At 39.9% G+C, this 20,928-nt stretch overlaps 1 protein-coding gene across 22 annotated transcripts in view; it reads right to left on the bottom strand.

Moving 5' to 3' along the window:
* Positions 1–20,928, bottom strand: part of MEF2C (myocyte enhancer factor 2C) — a 174,592-nt gene that overhangs the window by 35,225 nt on the left and 118,439 nt on the right. For 18 of the 22 annotated variants that reach the window (XM_032335773.1, XM_032335774.1, XM_032335778.1 and 15 more), the window contains one exon: positions 5,665–5,808. In XM_032335773.1, the coding sequence (XP_032191664.1) occupies positions 5,665–5,808 (144 nt within the window). Of the gene's footprint in view, positions 1–5,467; positions 5,606–5,664; positions 5,809–20,928 lie in introns of all 22 variants that reach the window. The other 4 variants (XM_032335790.1, XM_032335794.1, XM_032335788.1 and 1 more) reach the window with 2 other exon arrangements.

Genomic DNA, 20,928 nt, shown 5'->3' with positions numbered 1-20,928 from the left:
CAATTTTCTGCTCAAAATCTGGCCTTCTCAAGGAAGCCCACCCTGTCTACCTTATTTAATTGTGCAGTTTGTCCTATCTCCATCCTTCTCCTGATCTCTTTCTCTTGCTTTTCTTTCCTTTGTAACATCACTTATGATGTTGGCCAAATAATGTTCCCTTTCATCAAGCTGCTAGAGCTCTTTTGTTGTCAGGAAATGCAGCACTTCATCTAATTTTTATCATATGAATTGAATATTTTTCATCAAAGAAGTTTTAGGAAGACACTGTACTAATATGAAAATACAAGCTTACAATTTACTGTATATTATTTACTGAGCAGGCGCCACACTATTTAATTCACATACATTATGTGAGCCAACCCTTTCAACATCCCTTCACTATGGATATAATCCTTTCCTTTTTAAATCTGTGAGATTAAGTGCCCCAAGGTCATCCAACTAGTAAGTGACTGAGTCTGTTGCTTTTTCCATTAAATCACTGTGTAACACAGTATAAGTTTTTGGACAGAAATAAAATACTGCAGTCAGAAATCATACTGTGATGTGAGTATGGGCTTCATGTTAGCAGCTTATTATTGTGAATCATGAAAATAATGAACTAAAAGGGTTCTCATGACATGTAGCTGAGGAACCATGTTAGAGGGAGCTCTGTGCTCCTAACTGCCAGGGTGTGACTGAGGTCTCGGGGAAAAAATAAGCCTTCAAGACCCCTTTCTTCCGTATTTACTCAGGTTTGGTATTTTAAAGCTATCTTTTAGCTACAAGTGTTTTTTATCTGTACTCATTATTACTACTTATAAATGTTTAACTATGACTGAATACTTAAGGATCTGCTATAAAACTATTTCTCCCCTGAATATTCTATGGAGTGTTGACTGTGTCTCAGTAGACAGCAAAGCCCATTTCCTCTGACTGCATGTACATCTAAAGTAAGAAAAATTATCAATAATTATTTCATAAAATCTGGACCACCCTAATAACTGGTTCAGTGAAAATCTCTCTACTCCTCTCTTCCTCTGACCATCATCCCAAATAATTATTCAGTTTCCAGCATTCTGGGCTGTAAACAATTTGGTAAGTATGAAATTCTCTTGTGATTGGTTAAATAGCAATTAGATATAACTCTGATACCAAAGCATATTTAAAAAATCACATTTAGGTGCGCCTGGGTGGCTCAGTGGGTTAAAGCCTCTGCCTTCGGCTCAGGTCGTGATCCCAGGGTCCTGGGATCAAGCCCCACATCAGGCTCTCCGCTTGGCAGGGAGCCTGCTTCCTCCTCTCTCTCTGCTTGTCTCCCTGCCTACTTGTGATCTGTCTGTCAAATAAATAAATAAAATCTTAAAAAAAATTTAAAAAATCGCATTTATAAAATATGCTAATATCTTTTGCATTCTATCTTTTGTTTTGTTTCTTTATCTGTATTAGGAACTGGCTAAATAATTTTAAAGTCGAATTATAAGTTTAAAAATGACCAACTGAGGAGGTAGCTCAGAGACTCAGAAAGAACAGGCTTTATATCAGAAATCTCAGTTGCAATCCTGTTGTGCAATAAATTGCCATTTAAACGGGCAAGTCATTTAATGTCCCTTGACCTGATCTGAGATATGAGCTGTTTGCAAACATAAAGAGATTAACCAGCTCTAAACATTTTAGGGAATGCAAAGGCTACAAAAGTGCATAAATGTTTAGAGGAATTTAGCATTGTTTGTTTTCTTCTTGATTTTTAAAAATTAGGGAACTTAAAAGCATCTTTTTAAAATATTTTTGTCTAAAAATTGGAAGCCAGAGAGTAGTTAAGAGCTCCCGACTTGCATATATCTCAGGGCCGGGCTCCAAATTTTAGAACATTCAAGACAGGTAGGAAGAGGGAATTTGGGGTGACTGAATAAAATGCTGTAGGCAGGACTACTATGTAATTTTCAGGGCCCAGGCTAAAATGAAAATGTGTGGCCCCTGTTAAAAAATTATGAAGAGGGGCGCCTGGGTGGCTCAGTCATTAAGTGTCTACCTTCGGCTCAGGTCATGATCCCAGGGTCCTGGGATCGAGCCCCCTCATCCGGCTCCCTGCCTCTCGGAAGACCTGCTTCTCCCTCTCTCACTACCCCTGCTTGTGTTCCTGCTCTTACTACCTCGCTCTCTGTCAAATAAATAAAGAAAACCTTAAAAAAAATTATGAAGAATTTCAAGATGGCGATGGCCAAGCCTACAAGAGCAGGGCCCTGTGTAACTGCACAGGTCACATGCCCGCAATGCCAGCCCTTCTTTCCCATACACAAGCAAAAGAGCTAAAAAGCTTTTAGTGTCTACCCTTGAACGAACTGATCATGGTTACTGAAGTGAGTCATCGTGGTCAGGAAAGTATCTGAACTCTTACCCAAAACCCACTATTTTCCTAAACTTACCACAAGGAAAAGTCCAATAAAAAGTTAAATAAAATATTTTTAATAAAATATTTTTAAGTTAATAGGCCCTCTTTCATTTAATGTGAATGACTGAACTGAATCCCCTTTTTGGGCCACTAATGATACTCCCTTTCAATCAACCATCACCAGGCTGCTAAGAACCGACTGAGAAAAGAAATCACACGACTCCAGTTGCTGATATCCGAATTTCCTCAAGGTTGTCTGACAACCCTGGCCTGTACTCGCTCTTTCCTTTCCCATCCCCAATTTCTCACAAGGTCTACACCTTCATCATTCTTGGTCTTCTCTCCAGCACCTACTCCCTCACCTTAATACCTATAGAAGCTAAGTTCAATAGGAAACACAGAAATCACTAGGTGGTCACATAGGTAACTTCTACCGTCTTAACTAGGTCATGGGTCTACCTACAACTCTGTCCTGCTCTGGCCCCCACCTCCTTCCCTTCTTTGAGTAGCTCACCATTGTGGCCCCATTTCACCAGTGCCTTTGATCTTTTCTTTCCTGCAAGCATTCCTCCTCAGTAGATAAATAATCTCCAGAGCTTTTCCTTTTAACTCTTTCCTTAATTCTATGTACAGCAGTATTTCTCTCTCCTCACAGGCTGTTATTTGAAGAAAACACATTTCCACTTCCTCCCTTCCCGTTCACTTTCAACTGGTCTTGCAACCACGCCTCCTTCCCTCAGCCCATTTCCTAATTCCTGGTTCCTCAAATGGAACTGTTTTTTTCTTGCTGTGAGGCCCAGCATGAACCGTGGCAAACCCCACATGAGGAAATGCTGGTCAACAAGATTCCAAATCATCCGTGAATTATTTCATGTAATTGAGGAATATGGGCATAAATTAAATTGTAACAGGTGATTGCAATATTAAATTTTCTATTTTAAAAGGGAAACTCTTCAAACTGGGTCTCTGAATTAGAAAAACAGTCTTGTAATGTTTTTAAAGAGGTGGAGACACTCTCTACATACAAAGGGCAGAGTGTCCTTGCCCTGCTGCAAATGTTTTAGCAGCTGTGGAAACTTTCAACAAAATTTACTTCCAGCAACTGAAAGCGATGTGCGAAAACTGGGCTTTTCATGGTGGAGCCTGAAGCACTTACTACAGAGACGAAGACTCAGAGGCACAGCTAGGAGCTGTGTAGTCCTTCTCACAGCCCGTCCTATAAACTCTCATGTGGTTTTTCATCCACCGCCACACACCACTGCACCTCTTAAGGAATCATGTATCCTGATTTTGAACTCTTTGTAGGACAGGATGAAATACTGTAAGGGAGTCCAGGTTATGCATCACACCTCCTTCTCCTAAAGCATGGGGAAAAGATCCAGTGTGCAAATACAGGCATTCTCCCAGAGCCTCCGGGGGTTAAAGCTTCACACGCATTTAGGATCACGGCCATGGAGCGTGATCTGCAGTATTGCATATACTGCCCTTCCTTAACTGGACAGGGGATTCCTTCCGTTTGAGACACCTACAGTCTCATCTTCACAAACATTTATGCCTAGCAGCTCTAAACCAGTGTATTCTATAGTAAGTGAAATTCAGCCCATAAGAATTAAAAATTGGCCCAAAGGAGAGGTTTCTTTGGGCAAGGGTTTCCTTCTTCTGGGCAGGATAAAATCTCAATGGGCATTTTATTGTTTAAGAATTCCGTATGCATAATGATGTATGCATCGCTGTGTCTGATAGGAAATGTTTTATTTTTGATCAAGTGCCCACTGTGGATGTGTTGTAGGTAACACTTGGTTTTATGAAACCTTTAAGAATTCGAGCCACTTAGCTAAGTGGCTCATACACGAATACTGGGTATTAGTAATTCTGATTCCACAAAAGCTCTATTGCTGACATTATTTCATTTAACAAAAGAAGCAGACATATTTATGAGGATAGAAAGTTTAATATTCATACATTTTATTAATGAGTTTTATTTTATTTTTTTATATAAATGAGTTTTAAAGTGTTCGATTTAATTCAACACAAGTTGGTTGTGCACTTCCTACGTGTAGGGCATTAATTTATCCTGTGAGTGCAAATGTGGACGTGGCCTAGAGCTCTCGTCCCCAAATATCTGCGCTTGTAATTTGCTGAGGCATATTTTCACTTGAGTTGAGGGTGTTTTGCTAACTTATGAAAAATGTTCTTTTTTGAGAAAGGAATTAATTACCTCCTGAGGAGCTGGTACACAATGAGGGTTTCAGACTCTAACATTATTCAGAAAGCACGTGAACCTCTGAGTTGCATCACTCGATGTCACAAAATTAACATCACTTGACTGATGACAGAGTATAAAAAAAGGTATGTACTTTTCCCCTCTCTATGTGGGCAAACAAAATAATACATGCGGAGTTATTTCTCTTAAATATCTGGCAAGGCATATGATTGATTGTTAGACATCCTTTGACTTGGTTAAGACAAAAACTTAGCCAAATGTTAAAGCATGGGAAACGTTGGTGTAGGCAAAGCGAATCTTCTGATAAAGCTTTCAAATCACCCCAGCACACAGATACGTTGAAATCTTACCATTAGGTTTTCATGCAGTCTGTTTCCCTGCAGCGAGCATTAGCTTTAACCCTTCAGTGCTGCTGTTGGATGTCATGTGTAGGGAGAGGGCAGAAGCTTTATTCAGAAACAAGCTTCCCTTTGGATGATGATCGTGGGAGAACTGTGGTTCTACTCATGTACCTGGGCTCAGGACGGATATGTGTATATGCTACAGTAAATCTTCCGGCTCGTTCAGGAGAGTCCAGCCTTTTACCAGCGCAGGTGCTTTGTGAAGCGTGTTAAAGACACCCTGTAAATTCAGGGTGTGTCTCTTCTGCCTGTATACCTTCTGCCTCCGGATGAACTTCTTGAGGGCAACTCTTAGATGACCTAAGTTCAGCACCCCTTAGGGTTTGCTTTCTAAACGCACTACCAGTGGGATGAGATGGCTATTTTATCGGTTTGACTTTCTAGGGCTTCGTAGAGAAAGTCATCACTGAAAGGGTTAAGGGATGTTACTGCAGCAGGTTATCAGCGGACCAGCCATCTACCTTCGGTACTTACAGGAATTTTATGACTCTTGATCATATTATCAAATTCTTCATTAATTTTTTTGTATTTTTCTTCAGTGCGTGGGGTGAGTGCATAAGAGGAGTCGGGATCGGGGCTTTCACAGCCTTTGTTTTCTTTCTTGTTCAAGGCCTGCCAGGTTCAGAGAAATATCAAGAGTAAAAAAAATGAAGGGTGTTCCGAGTACTTACACACAATCTTTGCCTGCTGATCATTAGATCAATATCTTCGTTAATTTTCCTGTACTTGTCCTCAGACTCAGGGCTGTGACCTACTGAATCGTCTGCATCGGGATCTGGGCTGTCACAGCCATTAAGGCCCTTCTTTCTCAACGTCTGAAATACATAATTTGGAAAGTTCAAACCTAGACAGAGGCTGTAAGAGACATTCAGGGGTGTTAGAGAAGTTCAAGCTGTCCAGTATTTCAGGTTGTTATTACATACGCTTTTTTTTAACATTAGGGTAAAGAAACCACAGAGGAAACCCCCCCGGGAGTGATTTCAATAGCATACCCATTACTAGGTACAGAAAAATAAAAGGGCAATATTCCCTTTACAACGAAATTCAATCAATGAACAAAGACGGAACAAGGGCTGAAATTTCATGGTACGAAAGTCTTATGTGCTTCAAATATCTAACGACAGACACTTATAGAGGAATACAAGTAAGGTGGCAAATTGCAACACCATCTTCCCACAGGAAAGTTAGAAGTCAGGGCGTTACACAATGATTTCGGAATTCGCGACTGCGACAAAAGCAGAAATGGAAACGGATCTCTAGTTTGAGTTTAACATAATGCTTGGTGCTCCTGGTGTCCTGGCACCCCTTTGGATGTGTGCGTGACAGCAAAAGGCTGTAAGAGAACCCAGGTGATATTCTTGCAAAGCACCCATTAACAACGTCCAGACACTGTGATCATAATGAGAATCGCCTTTGTCCAGTCTGGTTAGAAGTCTGTACTTGGGAAAATCCGTATCGAGACTGATAATACCAAGAAGCTATCTGCCTAAACACAGGCTGAAGGAAAAGTCAAAATGGCTGAGCTTAACTTTCTGTAAGCTGAGCAAGGAAGCCAGAGAACACTGAAAATAGGCAACCACGTCAATAACTACCCAAGTAGCAAAAGTTCCTTCTGGTTCCAGCTGAGTAGGATCACCCTGAGACTGTCTGCTGACACATGAAAGTGAAAAGTCAGTGCCTTTTCCTGAACCTCCTGTCTCCTGAACATAGGACTGGTCTAGTCTCAGTTGTCACAGAAGTATAAACACGAGTGTAACAATGTAACAGAAAAAGTATGAGTCAGGAGTACTGAGTTTTACTTTCCCCCTTTTTTTTCTTTTTCTCCCCTTTAACGGATGGTTGTCAAATTAATCGTACACCATCTGATTTACAGAGTTAACGTTATCTTTCAGATATCATAAAACTTCTGATTAATCACACGGCTTGCCATGTCAATTATTAAGAGACTAGCAACATTTCTGATTTTTCTTGGTACTACCACCGTTGTTTCTAAAGGGCTGGGTACCTATGTGTCTCTCATTAATGGAAAGCTCAGCAGAGCTCATCTTTATTAAAGACAGAATTCACGTACAAATAAAGCAAAAGCTGAGATAACACTCCATCTTTAATTCATGCAATTGGGGAAAATAAATAAAACAACATGAGTTAGAAAGGGGGTGTCAGTCTTAACAATTTAAACTCCTTGGCTCTTATCGATGTGTAACAAATGTAACATTTAAAATTAGTTTCTGAGGCATGGAAGATTTTCACTTAAAATCAAACTAAGAGAGCTACCACTTCTAATACATCTATGATACACGGCAGCTCTGTAAATATTTATTAATGTTATAGTGGTATAATATAACAAATAAACATATGGTTACAGCTTATTATGTGGTATAATGTTTGAATATTAAAAATGAATATTTTGACACAAGAGGATAATATATACATTTACAATCTTGGGGAATTTATAATTGGTGGGGCCACCTGTCCCCCTACCATGGATCTATGCCATCATTTTTACCCAGAATAAGTAACTGGGGGGGGGGTTCTTAAAATAATACTACAAAGAATGTTACAATACTTTACAATAATAATTTTATTCACTAACTTAATTTTCTGTTTTAGGCTGTTTTGTTAACATTATCTCAACCGTGAGATTATTCTTCCAAGTGATAACTATTTGCTGTATTATGATGTGTTTCTGCTTTGATCTCCACATATCCTTGAGAATAATTCCTGAGTGTCTTGCATCATAATCCACATATTTTTCATAAAAATTCACTTATGTAGAGAAAGATGTCAGATCAAGAAAATATTATCGATGATTTTCAAAATTTACCTGCCTATATTTCTACAAGGCATGATAGGAATATTCTTACATAAACCCTTAATTTAAAGTCTTATCTTATATAACGTTAATTTATAGTCTAATCTAGACAGTAGATTTTTCAATGTGCACCCAGATCTTTTAGCCAATTAATCATATTGTAAAAATTATAGTTGTTTTGATGTGCAGATTTTTGACAACAGAACGCAAGGGCTAGGAGAGGCCTATCAACTGTCATTACAATCCATCTGGCACCTACATGTGTGCTAAATATTCTTAGGAAGCTTTCGAGGGTAGATACTGTGTTTGGTTTATAAAAATTCAAACATCAATTACAGTTTATTGAAAGATCTCCACAAATGTTAACTCATTATCTCTCACAAGTCTTCCATGAACATTTTAGGGAAACTTTATGCCAAGTCTCAAACCAGCGTGGGCAAGCAAGAAGGTCCACATGTCTGGCCTCTTGCCGGGGGCAATATGGGCCACCTTCCCCTGCCCAGGCTTTCCCACACTTGTACAGGGAGGGATGAGGAATAGATTACTCTCACTCACATACAACTACAGCAGCAGGGTGAATGCTGAAATAAATTAAGGTAGAAAAATTTAAGAGTTGGGCTGAGAAAGCTTTAAGTATGAAAATATGGCTAAAATGTTGTTATTTCTAGTGGTCAGATTTTAGAGTGGGAATGCTTATAAGTCAATAAAGCAATTACCAGTTTTTGGATTAAAAAATCATTAAACCGAGAGCTCATTTTGTACCTAAAGAATTATATAAACTGTTAAGCAAACAAAGCAAATGGCATGAAGTCACAAAGGAAACAGCAGTGAGGGGGGCGGGAAACAGTGGCTCATTTTCTCCTTATAAATTCTTCTTGTATCTGACTACATTATCTTCCAATGAAATCACCAGTATTTAAGTAATGAAATATCTCTCACACTGAAACGTATAGTTTTATTTCAAGTTGAACTGTATTACTTTAAAAAGGGGGGCATTTTGAGATATATGAATACAAAACCCAAGGGCAAATTAATAGTGAGTTGCAAATTCCTATAATCACATAACTAGAACATTGAAAAAATTGTTCAAAAATATTATCCTCAGCTGAAAGCTTGTAGAACACATTTTTGCCAAGAACAGATGATTATGGTAGAAATATAAGGCCCTGAAGATGGATGTGATGGCATAAACTTGTATACTATCGTGTGCATGTGGAACTCTTATCTTTATTATATTAAAAATCTACAGTTCTTTAAGGATGACAAAGGAATTACTGTTAGATCAGCCAAGTCTGTCTTTATCATAACGATAAACAGTATAAATTAAAGGGACTGTTAGGGGGCGCCTGGGTGGCTCAGCAGGTTAAAGCCTCTGCCTTTGGCTCAGATCATGACCACAGGGTCCTGGGATCGAGCCCCACTTCGGGCTTTCTGCTCAGCAGTGAGTCTGCTTCTCCCTCTCTCTCTCTGCCTGCCTCTCTGCCTACTTGTGACCTCTATCAAATAAATAAAGAAAATCCTTAAAAAAAAAAAAGGGACTGTAAGCTGATATATAAGTATTATTGCTTCAGGCCTTTTTCTAGAAAAAAAATAAAAATCTCTGCCCCTGGCCTTTGCAAGCTTCTCTGATGTTTTACGAATGTTGCTGGTCAGGGAATGCAAGCACTTAAATCATTATTTTTTTTTGCAGGGGCTGGAAGTCCTGGCTGCATATATTGTAAGTGTCTCTCAGCTGACTGTGTTGTGAAAAGATTGATTCTATATGTCAAGAGGAGGCAAGAGATCTACTGAAACCAGCTTCTCCTGCTCCGTATCTAAAGAAACTCTTCCCTCAGAGAACTCTGTAAATCTTGAGTGAGTCTGTATACCGAATTCAACTTTCAATGTGAGAGTGACACTTTGGGGGTAGATCAATTGACGGCACAGGCTTCTGGGATGTTTTCACAAGGCAGCGATTGTCGTGCAGTGAGCTGAGCGCAGCCGTTTCTTAGAGAAGTAATTAGATTGACAGAAGGTGACATACTCCAAACAATAAATGGAAAAGGGAGTCCAGACAGGTAATCCAAAAACCACGTGGACTCTCCCCTCCCAGACATGTGGACATATGGACCCTGCATTACTACATTTGTTCATCAGGAAAACTTGAAATACATATAAACTGACGATGATAGGTGACAGGTGCTTCAAAAATTCTAATGAAATAGATGTAGGGAACAGATTCTATTTCGTTACTGAAAGGAATATAAATGAAAAAGAATGCCACATGGAGCTCTCATTTTTTGTCCTAGGCATTATGTTATCATCTACAAAATCCCTTCTGTATACAATAGTTAAAACTGGTTTCCCTTTCTTAATTATTTCTTGTTAGTAAAAAAAGAAATAACTAAATTATTGGCCTTTTTTCAATTAAATGAAGCTACATATTTTATGTTACTGCTATTTACATAAAATTAAGCTTCTTTTAGAGAACCACGATCACAGATTAAAGCTTCCAACATTCAACCTCTTTCCAAGTCGGCAGTCTTAGTCCTCAAGAATATCTATTTTCAGGGTGCTCTGCATGGCTCAGACCTCTGCTTTTGGCTCAGGTCATGATCTCAGGGTCCTGGGTTCAAGCCCTGCATCAGACTCCCCACTCAGTGGGAAGCCTGCTTCTCCCTCTGCCTCTGCCTGCTGCTTCCCATGCTTGTGCGCTCATGTTCTCTCTCTGTCAAATAAATAAATAAAATCTTAAGAAAAAAAAGAATATTCTCATCATTTCTTTTTCTGTACCTACCCACGGTACAGCAGCAGCTTCAATTTTATTTTTTTGCAAAAAACCCATAAACACCCATTAGTTTTTCTTTAACTCCAAATAATCAATCTTTCTTGCACAGCTACGTTACCCTTGCTTCAGAGGGCTGATGTGTCAGGAACACATGGAAGAATTATCTCTATTAGTTTCATGAATGTCATGTTCGCACAAAAGCCAAGGGAAAAAAAAGGTCTCAACTTAGAAAAGGTAGTTTCCTTCTCTTTAATACTAAATCATTTTTTGTGCTTGTCTTTCACAGCTTTATGAAAATAAACGTCTACTCCCAACAAGCTGAATAATCTTTAGAAAGCAGTAAATCCACACAGGAAAAGAAGATGCCATTGAAAGGGATACTGTCTGTAAGTGAAGTTTCTGAGAGTATTTCGTAAACATCCTCCCAAGGTTGTGTGCTTCTACCCAGCTACTGTTTTGGTCCCTCCAGGCTGGGAAGTGGCTGCCCTAGGGAACGACTTCTTTCACTTAAAATATAGTCAGCAAACAATTACCGAAAACCTATTATACACGGATACTGTTTGGTGCAGTCAGGTTTTAGAAAATCAGGCAATGCAAAGTGAAATGAAAAACCCCTGAAATGGCCTATAATATTGTATGCAGTTTGTGTGTGTGTGTGTGTGTGTGTGTGTGTGTGTGTGTGATTTCTAGCACAGATTACTTAGGCTGGGGGAAGATCAGGTGCCAAGAAATTTCTCCATAGGTTTTAATTACCAAAACTGTAAGGATCGTCTGCACTATCTTTCCTGTTCCATAGTTCTCCTTTGTTCTTAATACAGAAATGAAAAGACAATTAAAATACTGCAAATTTACTACAATCGGTAGGTAGATTTTTAATTAGACAAGCAAATCATATCTAGTACAGACTATAAAAAATTAAATTTTACCCCAAATTATTCATTTGTGGTGAAAATTTTAATGAAAATAGAAAATATAAACCTTAACACTGTATTCCTCCAGGTTATTAATGCTTATTCTAACCAGATATTAAGTCCTACAGAGGAAAGGCTGGGAAGAGCTGGGGATTCTCATTGTTTCATTTTATTCCTTTTCTCAAAAGATAATCTTAATATTGAACTTGACATTTTTTTCACTGAACAATTTTTCATCTTTAAATAATGGAAATTAAAGACATCAGTTAAAGATTTGAAGACTTTTTATGTATAGAACATAAAGAAACACCCACCCATGACTTTTAGTGGGAATTATTTCATATCAACATTCAGATGGTGATCGTTCCCAAAATTATAGGTATTCTAATCCTGGACTAGACCACCAAGGATCATCTGGTTCTTCCTCATGTCTTCCAGAGGGGAGGAATAACAGTGCATCCACAACTGGCCTTCCATACCTCGTGTCTTTGCTCAAGCTGGGCTCCTGAATGAGCCCACCAATATCTCTTTCCTGGACTTGGGACAGTCCTCCTTCAAGGCAGAGCTAATACATCATCTCCTCTTTGTACATTTCTCTGATCACTAGGGTGGAATTGATTTCTCCCTCTTCATGTACTCATTTATTGTATACATTTTTTTCTATTAGAGTGTTTATCACCCATTATTACTTATGTGTCTCCCTTGTCAGCTCATGAGGCAAGTAACAAAGCACTTTCCTTCATTCACTTTTGCAATTTCAATATAGGACAGAGCCAACACACTTGCAAAGTGCTCAATACATGCTTGCTGAATGAACAGAAAACACATTTTTTTACTTTAAGTTAGTTTATGCTGAGGTTTCAATACTGGAACAAAGCTATCTGGCTGGTTGGAGGCAGAAATGGTAGTGGGGTCCAGACCTCTTGATATACATTTACTAAGGGCTACTTACTTTGCGTCAGGTGTTGTCTGTGGTCCTTTGGATACAAAGATGCATTCCCAGAGATAGGATTAAGAATTTCTGTTTGTATGTTTTTTCCCATGAGTGAACTCCTGGAGGTGAGGGATTGTTTACTAACCATCATGTATGACCAGGACTTAGCCCAGGGTCTGGCACATGGCAGAAGCTTAAGAAACATCTACAGCATTAATGAGAGATTTAATGGATGGACAAGCACAACAGGAAAGAATGCTGAGATGCTAGAGGGAGATAGAAGAGTCTTAGTATTTTTGTAACTGTAATTTTTCACCGTTGAATGTTATTGTTTTACATGCTGTTAAAACTCAGTTATTATTTTGTTCTTTTTAGGTAACTATTACAAATTGACCATTTTTGAATGTATCATTTTAAAGTTAGAAAACAATGCAGTATGAAACTGGTTAAAACTCAGGAGATTTATATCATTGAATACTTAAAAATTGGGGTACTGGTCTAGAAAGGGATTGTCAGAAGTAATGAGGCATTCATGAAATCTTTAAGGTCAAAAAGCCATGATCATATAATCTCAGCCATGATGTGAACAGCAGGAAAGAGGGCACAGGATTTAGCGCGGAAGAAGGAAAAAGGGAGTGGTATTTTAGGCAGACTGTATAAAGGTAGAAAATGAAAAACAGAAACCTTGTAGTCAAGCACATGGGGAAACTTTTGTGGATGTGAGTCAGATATTATAAATCTGAAATAAGCATGTTTTAAAATTCTTGGTCAAAGTTCATCTTTTTTCCCCATTTTTGGATGCTGGTCTACTGTTCCACTATTCTCCTGGGCTTTGACATTGGTCTTATTCCGGGCCAACCTTAGCCTGGAGGATTCATGGAAAATCAGGGTGATTCTAAGGCCAATCAGATGATTCAGGCTGCCTCAGGATAGGTCAGTGGGTTGATGTTTTTGTTAAGAATTCTTCCACCACACCTCTTCTGGAACCTGGACAGAGCATGCATCATGAGGCTGGCCGGGAACAGGACTGAGATGGGAAAGTTTGGCACACTTAGCCATGAAAACGCTCCCTGACATTCTGAATCCAGGAGAGATCTGAAGTAAAATACTAAGCAGGGAACATTTAATACATAATGATCGAAATGCATGCTAAAATATGCAGTTAGTCCTGATAATCTCTATAAAGCAAGCTAAAAAAAAAATAAAAGATGAGATGAAAAATAAAAAGCTGGAATATGAATGACCAAGCTGGAAGTGGGTTTGAAGGATGAATGATGTTAGTGACTTCTTATATAAGGAAGGAAAAGATAGGACAGAACTAATAAATTAAACAAAGGTTGAGAAAGAGAGGAGAGGAGTAAATTAACAAAGATCACGAAGCAGGATTTTTGAGTCTACAATATAAATGTAACTTCACCTACTAACCTTTTTCCACTATAGCATTTTACTTGCAAATAGGTTACAGGGACCGAAAAAGGCAGCTTATCGGGAGCACTCATTCTTAAAAATAACACACTGAAGCATCTTTTTAAAACCACGAAAGCCTTATTTTAACAAAAGAAGATGTAGATGGAAAGGATAGGTTAAATCATTATTTTTGTTTCCGCGTGGGCTCTTATCTAGTTGTAAATGCCTTTTTACTGAAGTTGGGTCAGTGCCCGGTCAGTCATGAAGCGGGAATATATTCCCACCATATTCACCACCTCTATTTATCATCAGCTCAGCACTATCATTCTCAGTCACCACGCTTCCTCATTTCGACTGGATTCCCTGGATCTCTTCTCATTTCTTTTCTTGACTGTAACCTATCCCCTTATCCATTCCCCTCCCGTCTTTCCTTTCCTAGCTAACATCGCATCATACCCTAGCGGTTCAAGCCGGAAACCCAGAAGTCACCCTTGACTCCGCCATCTCTGGACTCTCTTACTATTTTTTTTTAATTCGTCCCCCACACTTAATCTGTTTGTCTTCTGATCTCACCTTCCAGCCGGTCATCCTTCCCACTTTCAGCAGGGTCTCATTACCACGCAAATCTAATTTTATCACCGTTCTCCATATAAACGCGGGTGGCTCCAGGTGGCCACAACCACTAATTTTCTTTCCCCAGCCTCGCTGCCTCCCATCTCCCCCAGCACTCTGGGTTTCATCAGGGGGGAGATTCCTGCCATTTCCCAAGTCGGGTAGGTCCTGCACCGATGCTGTTTTGGTATGTGTCATTCATTCCTGTCTAGAAGACTGTGTTTGCCCTGCTCTCCGTTACACAAACCTTAGTCATCCCAGGTTACCTCTTACCCAATGCCAACACTTGCTCCGTGAAGCTCTTTCCATGCTCTTCTGGGCACTTCAGGATTCCCTTCTCTATCTGTGACTCTTTTTGTGTGTTTAATAACAGGTGGTATATTTTATTCCAATTTCATCTTCTCACATGTCTGCTTTACCACTAGACAGTGAGCTCTGTAAGGACTGGGTATCTCTGGTTCTCACCATGGGGCCAGATTAATACACGTGGGCTCAGTAAAGGTTCTCAGTTCTCATTAACCCTTCCCTGGATCAATGAATAAGCAAACAAATTTGACAGTCATACTTTCTAACACCGAGAGACTCACTGAAATGAGCTGGGTGGTCTCCTAAGATGACAGCATTATTTATTTGTTTTAATAAGATTAAGTAAGCAAATTCAATGAACACAAGTTCTGGTAAGTTAAAGCAAGCTCTAGGATCACTTTGTGGTTGTGACAACAGAACATCCCTGCACGAATGGACTCAGAGAAGGTGATACAGACTATTTTACACAGGCTATGAATGGTTGGTTTTTTGTGTGTTTACAATTGCCCAGAGACCTGTATGTGCGGGGCCGTTTCCTTCCAGCTCCCGAGTCTTCTGGGACTATCCCTGCTCTCACTTACCACCAGAAGGACACAAACATGTTGAAAAAATAATGCAAGGGGATGCTTTTGCACATTCTCTTCTCTATTTTTTAGGTTTTCCTTCAGAAACAAAGGCATCACCTTTGATGTCATTTGAAGAATCTGTTAGTTGGGATCTATGGTTTATCACTAGTTTATCTGAAAAGGAGGGTGTACACAGAGCCTCCAGTAAGGGAACAAAATAAGATGCGAGGTTCACGATTGAGTGACTCATACCATGACAATTTTGAGCATACCTGAGAATTGTACTTGAGCCACCCAAATCCTCCTCTCTGAGACAGCCAGGGACACCCAGATGAAGGTTAAACTGCTTCCTTTCCTAAGACCTCTCTGCTACCCTGGGCCTCTTCCAGGCTGCAGAGAAGGAAAGAGCTCTGGTGGCCGCCTTGACCCTAGTATCCCTTCTCTTCTGGCCTTTGGATGGATGGGGAAACCCTCTCTTTGTTATTTGCTCTACGTAATTTTGCTTATTTGATAGTGACTGGACACCAATGACAGGAGAGGGCCTCTTCTTTGCCTTCAGGCTGGTATACCCTGTGAGTACGCCCTGTGAAAACTAGCCTCTGGGCTAATTCTGAGCATTTTGCCCGAGTCTGAGCCCGAACCATCCGATTGAGTGGTATTGACAACTGTATTAGCGCACGCTGTTCAATACCCATATTCCTCTGACATGGCAACCTGAGGTATCAGGGCGTCAGAGCATCATCGCTGGGATTGTGTGAGAGCAATACGTACACCACAGCTACTGTGGCTGCATTAGCATCAACCTCCACAAGAGCAGAAACTGTCTTTTTCACCTCTGTTACCTATAGGAACTTGAATGTGCCCGCCGCACCGATGATACCCAACAGATACTGCTGTTGCTAATAAAAGAATAATGGAATCCAAGGCTGCAGTGACAGCGGTTCTTATTTAAGACGGAATCACGGTGGAAGCTGAAAACACCCAGGGGGCATTTGCTAGATTTGTGCTCAGAGTACACACTGCTTCTGCCCCTACGACCCATTCTCTCTAGCCCCACCTTCTGCCAGCTTCACAAACAAATTTAAATTACAAAAAGAAAGAATCCTGTGAGCTGGAGAGGTAAGAGAATGAAGGTCTCTCTTTTGTGCTTCTCCGGAACTTTGTAATGAACATTTATTTCATAATGTTGCTCTCTGTATTATTGCTTTTGTCTCATTTTCTAGATTATAAGATCCCTTTAGACTAGACCTATCTCTTGAAAGCTTCCCATCCTTAGCAACTAGTGCGGTATCTGACAGTAGAACATTGCAACAAACTTGTTGGCTCTTCTGGACAGCCAAGGAAAGCCTGATGATATATAATAAGGAGTCTCAGAAATCGTAAGCCAAAGTTAGTGGGGATCCAAGCTTTCCTTTTTCTTTATCACCGAACCTTTTCTCTCTTTTTTCTTTTTCTTTTTTTTTTTTTTTTAAAGATTTTATTTATTTATTTGACAGAGAGAGATCACAAGTAGGCAGAGAGGCAGGCAGAGAGAGAGAGGAGGAAGCAGGCTCCCTGCCGAGCAGAGAGCCCGATGCAGGACTTGATCCCAGGACCCTGAGATCATGACCTGAGCTGAAGGCAGCAGCTTAACCCACTGAGCCACCCAGGCGCCCTTCTCTCTTTTTTCAACACGAGTAATGTTTGGTAGGTCTGCCAATGACTAGCAACCCAGGTCTCTAGCCTTAGTACTTGTCTCTTTTAATGTAAAATCCCTCAAGTTCGGGTTAATGCAGTATTAATATTAATTAATTAATATTTCGTTGGCTGATACATTGGAAAACTTTCTGTTTAATAAAGAGTGCCCAAGGTATAATGGGTGAGATGGTCCCTGACGAGGGGCTGGGCCAGTTAGACCAGTAGATGGAAGAACACTACAGGGCTCTATCAGACCTAGTGTATGAACAGGAAGCCAGGCCAGCAATCCTGGCTGGAAGTGAATATCTGGGAAAGAAAGACTTCTACTAGGTTCGGAGGGTTGTCCTAGAGTAGAGTCTGTTGTACTGGATGTTAGGTTCATCGGATGTGGTCCGTTGTTCAGGGAACATATGTCTATCCACACTCAGAACAGGCAATGAGAAAGTCCTTTACACCACATCTCCAAAATGCACAGCAGAACACTTACAATGCCCTTTGCTTTCTTTTCTGCAAGTAAGTTTATATTGGTGATACGTTTTATCTCTTCCCCCACATTAAAAATTACTTTCAGTGAAGGACAGGATCCGATTTATTTATCGTCTACATAAATAGACGATATGTATGTTATTACCACAAATCTTACATGTGATACATATTACATATTACCTGTATGTAATATTACCTTACATATTACTTGTATGTTATTACCACAAATCTTACATGTGAATTGTTAGTAAGTTGTGAATTTTATGCTCAGTTGTATTGGGTAGGTGTCCTGTGGAAGAAAGTCTGTTACAACTCTACCTTTTTTTTTTTTTTTTTTAAGATTTTATTTATTTATTTGACAGACAGAAATCACAAGCAGGCAGAGAGGGAGGCAGAGAGAGAGAGAGAGGGGGAAGCAGGCTTCCTGCTAAGCAGAGAGCCTGATACAGGGCTCCATCCCAGGACCCTGGGCAGAGAGAGGGTTAACCCACTGAGATACCCAGGGGCCCCACAACTCTACATTTTAATAATCAAGGAGCATCAGGTAAATAAAAGGTGCTTAAAAATAAAAGGGCTTCAAATTCCTTAGGTAGTTGCTCAGTTTCAGTTCTCCATTTGGGACGTTTGCTGTATTTACAGAGCACATGGACACTAGTCCAGTCACTGTCTGCAGTTAGACTAGCCCTTCTTGTGATCTTAACACAGCTGTGCTCTCTGTAGGGTGACTGTGTGTGTGCCTGCCTGTTTCCACATGACTGAGCCCCCTGGGGCAGGAGCCATGCCTTTGACCTATGCCTCGGACCAAGGAGAGCAAAGACCCTCAGAATTTCATAAATTAATGGGAATTTGGGGTTCATTAATCACAGAGCCACTATTTGCTTTCCTAGCAATGTAGTTATTTCCAGCCGGTACCAGAAACATAACCAGAGCACCTATAGGACAAATATTAAAAGTACCAGTAGCATTTTAGCAGTAGGACCCTTTCCTTGACTTGTCACAGGGACTTGCCCTCAGGTTTCCTGACTTACTTGTTATTACGGGTTGCTGTCTCCTAACTCACAATGGAGGTTCTACTATTTTATAATATTGATATAAAGGGCCTGTTCTCACTGAAGACGAAAACAGACTTTGCTCCAAAGAAGACATAGAGAATGTCCACAGACACTTGGAAAGATGCTTAACATCACTCATTGCCAGGAAAATGCAAATTAAAGCCACAATCGGATATCATCTCACACCTGTCAGAATGACTAAAATAAAAAACACAAGTAACAATAAGTGCTGGCAAGGATATGGGGAAAAAGGAATCCCTATGCACTACTGGTGGGAATGCAAACCAGTGCAGCCAATGTGTAAAACAGTATGGAGGTTCCTCAAAAAGTTAAAAATAGAACTACCATATGTTTCAGGAATTCCACCACTGGGTATCTATACAAAGAAAACAAAAACATTAATTTGAAAAGATACAGGTACCCCTATGTTTACTACAGCATTGATTACAATAGCCAAATTATGGAAGTAGCTCATGTCCACTGATAGATGAAAGGATAAAGAAGACGTGGTCTCTATATGTATATGATAGAATATTTCTCAGCCATAAATAAATGTTGTTGCCATTTGCAACAACACGGATGGATACAGAGTATATAATGTTAAGTGAAATAAGTCAAAGAAGGATAAATCCTTGTCACTCACATGTGGAATTTGAGAAACAAAACAATAAACAAGGAAAAAAAAGAAACAAACCAAAAAACACTCTTAACTATAAAGAACAAATTGATAGTTACCAGAGGGGAGGTGAGTGGGGGGAGTAGGTAAAACAGGTGATGGGGATTAAGAGTACGCTTATATTAAAATAAAAAGAGTTCACTTACCATGATGAACACTGAGTAATGTATAGAATTGTTGAGTCACTATATTGTACTAATATACTGAAACTAACTGAAACTAATATAACACTGGATTTTTTTTTTTTTGGAAGATTTTATTTATTTGACAGAGAGAGAGAGATAGTGAGAGAGGGAATACAAACTGGGGGAGTAGAAGAGGGAGAATCAGGCTTCTCAAAGAGCATGGAGCTGGATGAGGTGGGGGGTTCAATCCCAGGACCCCGGGATCATGACTTGAGCCAGAGGCAGACACTTAAAGACCGACCCACCCAGGTGTCCTAACACTGTGTGGTAACTATGCTAGAATTAAAAAGAATAAAGGGTCCTTTTTCATTAGCATAGGCAATAATGAATTGAGTATGGTCATTAAAAATAAACAGGACAAAAATTATCTACAAAAAAGATTCAGGGGGCGCCTGGGTGGCTCAGTGGGTTAAAGCCTCTGCCTTCAGCTCAGGTCATGATCCCAGGGTCCTGGGATGGAGCCCTGCATCAGGCTCTCTGCTCAACAGGGAGCCTGCTTCCTCCTCTCTCTCTCTGCCTGCCTCTCTGCCTACTTGTGATCTCTCTCTGTCAAATAAATAAATAAAATCTTTAAAAAAAAAAGATTCTGAAAATACCTAATATGCAGTCCATCATAGCAAATAGGGATCGTTCTTCCTAGATGAAATACTTTGAAAGAAAATGTAATTCATAAAAAATGTTTTGAAAAGGCTAGTATTATCAATACCAAATGCTGATGAAAGCCTACACAGGCTAATCTTCCTCATTATTTTATATGTAGGTTTAAATGTTTCTAAATTTATGTTTCTGAATTAATTTAACCAATAATTAAAATCAAACTCATTTCAAGTTATTTTCCTTATGCGATGAGTGTTATCCATATATGAATCCATGGTCCCCAAATCTTAGAGCAACTCGTTCACAAAATCGCATTTCCCATGCCTTCATAGATTATACAGATAAGTAACATTCTTAGGTTTTGCATTCAGTCACTTTGGATTTCATATGATGCTATAAAAGCTAGAGAGAGCACTAGGAAATTAAAACAAAGCTATGGAGAGTACATGCTTACTAAAAGTAAGGACAAGGAGGAGAGAGAGGAAGGATAAAACGATGATAGATGACGGATAGATATAGATGAATGGATATGGGGAGGAAGAGAATGAGAATGAGAGAGGGAAGCTGAGGGTCTGATGAAGGACAGAGGGAAAAAATAATCCAGTGAGCACATCAACTGACCCCCCAGCAGGTAAGCTGGCCTCTCTTCATGCCTGCACTCAGCACTTTATGATCTAACATAAAGCTTTACCACAGGCCATCGGCAATCTTGCTCATCCCAATATCCACTCCTGGCAGCGGCTGGACACCTGTTGTCTAACTCAGTGGGCCAAGCGGCATCTGCCAGCCCCACAGACCGCTCTGTCCTTTGGCCTGGGACAGCCTTCTCTGGGGAGTCTCTGCGGCTTTGGCCCCTCATCCCCGTGGCATTACCTGCTTTTGTAGTCATGTAGGCTTTAATAATGTCAGGCGTTATCACAGGAAAGTACTGCAACCTGATTTTTAAG

The sequence above is a fragment of the Mustela erminea genome, chromosome 3 (assembly GCF_009829155.1).
Source record: "Mustela erminea isolate mMusErm1 chromosome 3, mMusErm1.Pri, whole genome shotgun sequence".
Taxonomy (NCBI): domain Eukaryota; kingdom Metazoa; phylum Chordata; class Mammalia; order Carnivora; family Mustelidae; genus Mustela; species Mustela erminea.
This window is presented reverse-complemented; position numbering and strand designations above follow the sequence as displayed.